The 9,447-nt window shown below is 39.7% G+C and overlaps 1 protein-coding gene across 1 annotated transcript in view; it reads left to right on the top strand.

The window, feature by feature from the left end:
- Positions 1 to 9,447, top strand: part of LOC106877687 (uncharacterized) — a 101,870-nt gene that overhangs the window by 40,510 nt on the left and 51,913 nt on the right. The window contains exons 11-13 of the mRNA XM_014926634.2: positions 843 to 912; positions 4,662 to 4,759; positions 8,741 to 8,840. Coding sequence (XP_014782120.2) covers positions 843 to 912; positions 4,662 to 4,759; positions 8,741 to 8,840 — 268 coding nt within the window. The remainder of the gene's footprint in view (positions 1 to 842; positions 913 to 4,661; positions 4,760 to 8,740; positions 8,841 to 9,447) is intronic.

The following is a 9,447-nucleotide window of genomic DNA, read 5'->3' as shown; positions in this document are numbered from 1 at the left end:
AACACCCTGTCTGGGAATCAAAACTGCAATCCTCTGACCGCAAGTCCACTGCCCTAACCACTAGGCCATTGCACCTACACACACACACACACACACACATACACACACACACACACACACATATAGGTGCAGGCATGGCTGCGTGGTAAGAAGCTTGCTTCCCCACCACATGGGTCCAAGTTCAGTCCCACTGCCTGGCTTCTTGGGTAAGTGTCGGGCTGACCAACACTTGGGTATAGCCTCGGGCTGACCAAAGCCTTGTGAGTGGATTTGGTAGATGGAAACTGAAAGAAGCCCATTATATATATATATATATGTGTGTATGTGTTTGTGTGTGTGTGTATATGTATATATATATATGTATTCCCAGTACTTATTTTTTAAGTCCACTCCCTATACATAGTTTGACTACCTCTTGAACCTACACCTTAGGTCTATCATGGCATTTGATGTGGCTTTTTAAACCAGACAATGTTTTGAAAAGACACCTACATAAATTGCATATCTGCTTTGGACCACCAAGAGCTGCAGTTAAGTTCTGATCTTTGTTGATCTTAAAATGTCTTTTGAGACCTCCATTAGATTTGCAGACCTTATGGCATACATGGCATTGGCAGGTATACACAGATAGATAGGCTGAGTAATTAGCAAAAGAAAGGCATGGTTTGTCACAAATTGTGCACACAAAAAGGTTAGGATTTATTTTCTCCTTGATAGCATTTTTCTTTAAATGTCTTTATGCATACATGCATGCATGTATGCATGCATTTATTTATTTATTTATTTATGTTTATATATATATGTAAATATATGTATATGTACACATACACCTTTAATTGCAGGATTGCTCAGATGGAATTCTGTAAGACCTACAAACTTTTCAAAGATAAAGAAAAAACATTCAAAAATGAGGTGAGTTGGCAATTTTCTTTTCATGTATTTTTTTTTACTTCTTTACTTTTTGGTAAATTTTGTTTCTTTATCTACAATTAAGTTGACTCAAAGACCTCAGATGTGGCTGCCAATAAGACAGGCCATATATAATTCAATTTTCCCACTTGATGATAACACAGATTAATTTAATTTTTTTTTTTTTTTCAAAATTTTAATTTACTTTTTCCTATAATCTTGTGGGTTTGATGGAGTTGTAAATTTGTTTTTATATATGTTTTCTGGGTGTCTTTGTACCTGGTTATCTAATGATACTGACTGAAATGGGAAATAGAAATGGTGCTGTGCATTGTAGACATCATAACTACATGTGCTGGTGCTGGTACTGGTGCCATATAAAATGCACTGGTGCTGGTTCCACATAAAAAGGACCCAGTACACTCTGTAAAGTGTGTGGCATTAAAAAGGCATCCAGCTGTAGGAAGCAAGCCAAAGCAGATAATGGAACCTGCTACAGCCCCTGGCCTTACCAGCTCCTGGCCTTACCAGCTCCTGGCCTTACCAGCTCCTGACCGTACCAGCTTCTGGCCTTACCAGTTCCTGGCCTTACCAGCTCCTGGCTTTACCAGCTCCTGGCTTTACCAGATCCTGGCCTTACCAGCTCCTGGCCTTACCAGCTCCTGGCCTTACCAGCTTCTCTCAAACTGTCCAACCCATGCTAACATGGAAAACAGACTGGATTAAACTCTTATTCTCTCAATTATATTGTTAATTCTCTTTGGAAAAAGCTTCTGTATCATAGCACAACTGTACCATTTGTAATTCTTTTAGAAACAGTAAAAAAATGTATGCATGGCTAAGTCAACTTTGTACCAGCAATATGATGTATCCATTTTTGGTGGTTGAGTTCACTTCACTGTTAGTAGTCACTGTATATTGAATAACTCACCACAGTGTTCATGACAAATGTTTTGTTAGCTTGAAGAATCAAGTTTTTCATGCAAAAGCAAGTTAACTGGTATGGACTAGTTTCCTATCTTAGGCTACTGAAACTAGTCCTCCCTCTTTTGCTCTGCAGTTGCAAGACTTGGACTAGGAGCCACCTAAACTCTTTTGATGCCAGAATACTTTGCAGGATTATGGGCTACCATTGGTAAGATTTCAAAACCAACCAATGACTATACTCAGAAACTGGATGTGTCTTGTTACTTTTGGATCTAAAAGAACTGAGGCCATCACCTTCCCTGCATATGAAATGACCTTGGCCTCCTTTCGAATAGGTGAGGAGGGGTGTTTCCACTGCATAGATTGCCTCTTTGTCTCTGATATATAGTGATGAACCCAACACTCATCCTGGGTTAGGAAATGTTCAAAGAAACTAGCTTGCTCTGCCTCTGATAATGTCAGATTTTCCCATGAGTTGGATGAAAAGCAGGCAGTGAAGGTAGAGGCTTTCTCCATGGAAGGCATGGAGTTACAGCTTACTTGGCCATTATTATTGAGAAATGAAGGAAATGAGGATTCTGAAAACTTAGAGAAGTTTCTTTTAGCAAGGGACCAAAAGGGTCAGCTGCAGTTTGGAAAGTGGAAGGCTTGCAGACTGTGTGATGCACAAAGGCATCCTTTTCAGTTTAGACAATGGTTTTGCAAGAGTTACATGCTAGGTAAACAAGCTCCAATTTCTAGGTTCAGTAGTTCTGTCCTTTGGCTTGAACTGCTGTTAATTATCTCAGAGTCAACCACTTGTGAGCTTGAGGCATTGAGTTTTGTTTTGTGCAGGAAGTGGAGGAAGATGCCTAAAAGGATTGTTTCAGTCACCTGTCTAATTGTGATGGACCTGGGATACTTTGCATAAAACTGGTGGAGCTTCAACTAGTTGACTGACTTGAAGTGCGTAGCATCTAGGTATGGTAGTGGGTGGATATTGCGTCAAACTGGCACTGTCAGTTATGATGACGCAAATTCCAGTTTAATTTGATCAACAAAATAACTTGCTCATGAAATTAATGCACAAGAGGCTGAGCACTCCACTGACACATGTATCTTTGGGTGATTCTGTGTGACACAATGTTACAAGGTCGGTCCTTTGAAATACAGGTTCAACTCATTTTTGCCAGCTGAGTGGACTGAAGCAACAAGAAATAAAGTGCCCTGCTCAAGGATGCTACACAATGCCAGGAATTGAATTCATGACCTTATAATCATGAACCAAATACCTTCACGACTAAACTGTATGCCTTCACCCAATATACATCCACATACTGTAGTATGTGGATGTATTGGGTAGTTATGATGAGGTATTTATTGGACAACCTGATACATACTGAGGCAATTATGGTCTAGCAGAGGTTAGGTTTGGAGGTGAGAAAGAAGTGTGTTGGTCAGAAATGCATTTAAACCAGGCTTCCAGCAAGGAGTTCCCATGATCTCTTGAGACACTGTCACCCTTTACTTTTTTACACTTCTCCAAAATATCAGAAACTAGAACTAAACCTACTGAACAATTCCTCCCACCCTCTTCTTTTGTAACATCTGTAGATTTCATTCCAATTTAGATCCTATTCTTAATAGTTTGCATACCGCACAACTTGTTCCTTTCTCTGAGAAGAATTAAGAATTGCAAAAGATTTATTTTTTGCTCCAATAGCATCAACATGAGATGTGTCTGGGAGGCACTAGGGGAGTTGTGAGCATTAAAGTCACTAACTATGATAACTTTAGAAATGAGATAAATTTGAGAGGAGATATGGTTGAAGAGTTGCTGTTGGTTTAAAGAATTCAAAGAGTAGAGAAGAAGTGATTGTATGTGAGGGAGGGAAGGAGACTTTGAGTCAGATTAAAATCCAAGTGAGGGTGGTGATTGACTGGGAAATTGGAGCTTACCTATGTGCAGACATCTCCTTTCCGAGTGAAGTTTAAGTAAAGCATATGGTCTGGATGTTTAGAGATGAACCATAGATGGCGGTTTAAAAATTTGTTTCTCAGAGACAAATAGGTTGTGCAGTTTGCAAGCTAGTAAGAGATAATGAGTAGAATCTAAATTGGAATGAAATCTACAAATGTTAAAAAGGAAGAGGGTGGGAAGAATTGTCCAATGGGTTTTGCTATAGTTTTTGATATTCTGGTGAAGTGTAAGGCAGTTTGCTTGCCAAATGCTTAGCAGTATTTCATCTTTCTCTATATTCTGAGTTCAGATTCTGCCATGGTTGACTTAGATTTTCATCCTTTCAGGGTTGATACGATAAATATCAGTTGTGCAGTGGGGTTGATGTATTCAACTTACTCCCTCCCTTGAAATTGCTGGTCTTGTGCCAAAATTTGAAACTGATATTTTGGAGAAGTGTGAAAAGTGAACTGTGTCAGTAGGTTCTGGGAACACCTTGCTGAAAGCCTGGTCTATATACTTGCTACAGGGTGGACTCTATCAAAGGCATTCATGGGCTAGGTAAACTGGATGGTTTAATGTGCTCACCAACTAGAAAAATGGCAGGGTTCTCTATACCATATGACATATGCTTTTATATGGAGTACGTTTGGTATGTATGAGTACATAACGATTTCTAATGTAGGCACAAATTCACAATTCTATAGGAGTGTGTAATCAATTATATCAACCCAATGCTTGAATGTTACATATTTTATCAACCTTGGAAGGATAAAAGACAGGAATGTTACTACATATCAAATGTCAGTTTATTTTCCATTCTACCAATTTCACCGTTGACTGTTCTAATAATACATGATAAAGCATATAAAATTTTCTTTGTCAGGACATTAAAAAGTCCTTCGATTTCATAAAAGTTGCTGCAGCTAAACCTAATGAAGATGTTCAATTGGCGCCAGATTATACAATAAAGCAAGGAGAACCGTAAGTTGACTTTTTGTGTGCTCTGCTGTAATTTATTTTTCTTGTGTATCCCCAGCTCAAGTAGGCTGCATTCAAAAGACTAAGTGTATCTTGCACATATTTATTTTTTAGTTATACCATGGTCCATTATGAACACTTCCATGTAGGTGTTTGAACTGCTCCAAATAACAACCAAATATTCCTCAAATCACACCTACCAAAACTGGCATTCTATCAGTTATGATGATGAGTGTTCCAGTTGATCCGATCAATGGAAAGGCCTGCTCATGAAATTAATGTGCAAGTGGCTGGGCACTCCACAGACTCATGTACCCTTAACATAGTTTACAAGGAGATTCAGCATAATACAGTCTCATGAGGCTGGCACTTTAAAATACAGGTACAACTCATTTTTGCCAACTGAGTGAACTGGAGTAATTTGAAATAAAGTGTCCTGCTCAAGGACACAACACGCTGCCAGGAATTGAACTCACGACTGTACGACCTTGAGCTTAATACTCCAAGAACTAAGCCACATGCCTTCACACCTACCATATCAAAGCACACATTAGACACTGTAGTCCTAAATTTACAAAAGAACAAGATGGCCATGACTGGAGAACTTTTTGTCATAGATCTGCTCATTTAGGGTTGACCTAGGGTTAACCAACAACAACAGATATGCCATACTTCTGCCTATTAGAGAAATATAGCAATATTGTTCACTCTAGCATACAGTACTTTATCATATGGAGTGCCACAGTCTAATCTTTTGTGTGTGTGTGTGTGTGTGCGTGTGTGTGTGCTTGTGATGTTATTTGATGTTATTAAGGTGGCGAGCTGATGAAATGCTTAGTGGCATTTCATCTGTCTTTACATTCTGAGTTCAAATTCGTCCGAGGTCGACTTTGCCTTTCATCCTTTTGAAGTCAATAAATTAAGTACTAGTTGTGTACTGGGGTCAATCTGATCAACTGGCTCCCTCCCCTAAAATTTCGGGCCTTGTGCTTAGAGTTGAAAAGATTGTTATTTGATATTATTTATTTATATGATTGAGCATATCTATGATGAAACACATTCCTGTTATGACCATCCTGTCTTTTATCTCTTAACTTGTTTTAGTCATCGAACTGTGGCCATGATGGGGAACCGCCTTGAGCAAATTTTAGTCAAATGAATCGACCCCAGTACTTATTTACTTTTAAGCCTGGTACTTATTCTATCAGTCTCTTTTACTGAACTACTAGGTTAAAGGGATGTTAATACACTAATACTGGTTTTCAAGCTGTAGTGGAGAATAAAGACAGATACACACACACTCACACTCACACACACACATACACACACACACTCACACACTTAGGTATGTATGACAGGCTTCTATCAGTTTTATCTGCCAAATCTAATGACAAGGCCTTGGTTGCCTGAGGTTACAGAAGACACTTACTCAAGATGCCATACAGTGGGATTGGACCCATAACTGCGATTGGGAAGTAAGCTTCTTATCGGACAGCCAACATTATGCAATAAGATTGGGGTAAATTTAGCTGTTAAAATGATTTATAGAATGCTTGTCAGTTGTATTGGTGGTAGCCACAGCAAAGGTAGGTGAGGTCTGATTGTGGCAATTGTTGTTCCTTTGCATTTACCATGAATGGTAAGCATTGACAGTGATTGGTTGTGTGGTAGTTATATTGATGATGATGATGGTGGTGGTGGTGGTGGTGGTAGTTTGATGTTGGTGATAAGGGTTGTGGATGTGGTGATAATAGTAGTAATGGGATGTTAATAGTCAAGAAAGAAGATAAAAAAAAATTATGGTCACTTCCATTATGTGGCCTGTGACTGCATATGACAGGTAAAGGTTTGAAAGAAATGAAGCTTGTATGCTTCACTGGATGCGCAATGTCAGTGTGCATGAGTGGAACTGGGCATAAGAGGCATCAGATGTGATGTACAAAAGAAATGAATGTGCTGGTATAGTCATGTGAGGTGTATGGACAAGGACAGCTGTGTAAAGAAATGCTAATTTGTAATTGTGAAGGGAACCTGTGGAAGAGGTAGACCCAGGAAGACATGGAATGAAGTGGTGAAGCATGATCTTCGAATGATCTTCGAATGTGTCACAGAGGCAATGACTAGTGACAGAGACCTTTGGCGATATGCTGTGCTTGAGAAGACTCATCAAAGCAAATGAAACTATACTTGTGACCATTGTCAGTGTCATGTAAATGGCACCTGTGAAATCGTAACCATGACTGTTACCAGTGTCATGTAAACAGCACCTGTGCCGGTGACACATAAAAAGCATCCATTACACTCTCAGTGTGGTTGGTCCAGCAATTTGATGCTTCTATAATTACTTCTAAGGCATCTGCCTCACTCTTGTAGCAGCTAACGATAATGCTGCTACACCAGTCATTGGATATTATGCCTTTCTAAATAACCTGATTAACTAAGTGGGTGACTGACTAGTCCATATCCTATCTTACCAGATATTTTGAGCATCTCCAGATGGACCAAAGGCTTTCCCTGTTTTCTGTCATGTCTTTAATTGCTTTATCTACCAGACTGGTGTCCACGAGGACAGCCGGTCCCTCTGTTGGGAATTGCATTATCCCATTCATTCTCTACATTCAGTAGCTTTGCATAGTATCTTTTCCATGCCTCTTTCTTGTCTGAATCACTAAGTGCAAGCATACCATTATCAATCCATACTCACTTCTCTCCCACAATATCTCAATTCTATTTTGACTCACTGTCTCGCAATCCAGAATACCTCTAGTCTCTGATCTTCCTTCTTCATGACATTGGCATACTTTTTCCTTTTTGCTTCTGCCTTATCCAGGTAAACCAGGCATCTAGCTTCCCTTTTAACTTTCTGGTATAATTCTTTGCTACCCACTCTATTCCAGAGCTGTTTCTTTCCATTTATGGCCTTGTCAGTGTCACTGTTCCACCACCATGTCATCCTTGGTCTGGCAGAGGCTTTACTTTGGCCATAGAAATCAGTTGACCTTGCATTTATGAGCATACAGCTGTCCCTGTGTCTAGTGAGGATGAACCCATCAGGTTGATAAGTGATCAGATGGTTGGTAGGTTTCCTGAAGTGAATGTTGCAGACCAGTAAGCCATGAGCATCACAAAACTCTAGAAACCTTGTCCCCTCCTCATCTCTAGAGCTAAAGCTGTTACCATCTTTAATGCCCGACATCCATGCTGGTGGCATGAGTTGGACGGTTTGACCAGGCTGCACCAGCCTCCAGTCTGAGTTAGCATAATTTTCTACAGCTGGATGTCCTTCCTAACGCTAACCATTCCGAGAGTGTAATGAGTGCTTTTAGGTGCCACCAGCACATGTGCCAATTTGGATGACACCAGTATCTGCCAATTTTGCTCAGCTTGATGGGTCTTCTTCTCAAGCACGACATAATGCCAAAGGTCTCAGTCATTGCCTCCATGAGGCCCAGCACTTGAAAGGAACTCAGCTGCTTTGTCTTCTTGAGGCCCAACACGTCAGCATATGTAGAGATAACTGACATTGTTATATCCAACAAGGCTATTCTTAACTTAACAATCCTAGCACATAACCTGATAAATGGACAGCCAGCCAGCTGGCAAGAAACTTGCTTCCCAACTACATGGTCTCACTGCATCACACTTTGGGCAAGTGTTTTCTACTGTTAGCATCAGACTGACCAAAGCCTTGTATGGCTTTGGTAGAAGAAAACTGAAAGAAGTCCATCGTATATCTGTGTGTGTGTGTGTGTGTGTTTGTCCCCCACTACCACTTGGTATCCAGTGTTGGTGTTTACATTCCATTAACGTAGTGGTTCAACAAAAGAGATCAATAGAATAAGTACAAGGGTTAAAAAACAAAAAAAGTACTGATGTCAATTTATTCAACTAAAAATTCTTTAAAGCAGTGCCCCAGCATGGCCACAGTCTAATGACTGGAACAATGCACACTTTTATTTAAAAAAAAAAAAATTTTTTTTTCAGAATAAATGATTATACGAAGTTACTGGCATTCACCTATTGGACAAGTACTGATGAGATGACGGCTAAGAAAATTCTTGATAAAGTCAAATGGAATATGATAGTAAGTAACTGTTAGTCCTGTTGATTTTGTGTGCAGTTTCTGTTCTTGGAGATAGAGTGTATCTGATCTGATAGATTGTGCATGGATGATGTCGAAATGCAGCATCATCTGAGTGTGTTTTGATTATTGATCAACCCTAGGTCGATACAGATCCTGTAAACCTATGATCAAAAGTGTCCCAGCTGTAAAACCCTAATCTTTTGTATACGTTATCCATTGTATGTTTCTTCATAAGAAGGTAGGGTGGAATTTGAGGGAAATTTAATGACTACTACCAACTACAAGCATTCCCCCCGACGTCGCCAAGTTTCAACTGACCCATTACCACTGTCAACATCATTACCACCACACATACAGAACACAGCTATAGCAGTTCCTGCACCGACGTCTTCATCAATGTACTCTATCTCGGTGTTTTGGGACTTTTCGCAGTCTATACTACAGACACTTTCACTTGTTCTGTGTTTCTTCTCACACACACACTTGTGCACTCATACATTTTCTTTCCTTTCAGGGAAAACAAACACTCAGACTTTTACATCGTGTGATTCCAGTTTCCTGGACAGTTGTCATCACGGTTGTTTTGTCATTGTCATTTCATTTATAC

Source organism: Octopus bimaculoides, chromosome 5 (genome assembly GCF_001194135.2).
Source record: "Octopus bimaculoides isolate UCB-OBI-ISO-001 chromosome 5, ASM119413v2, whole genome shotgun sequence".
In the NCBI taxonomy this organism is placed as follows: Eukaryota; Metazoa; Mollusca; class Cephalopoda; order Octopoda; family Octopodidae; genus Octopus; species Octopus bimaculoides.
Note: the sequence above shows the minus strand (reverse complement) of the source record. Positions and strands in the feature narration are given on the sequence as shown.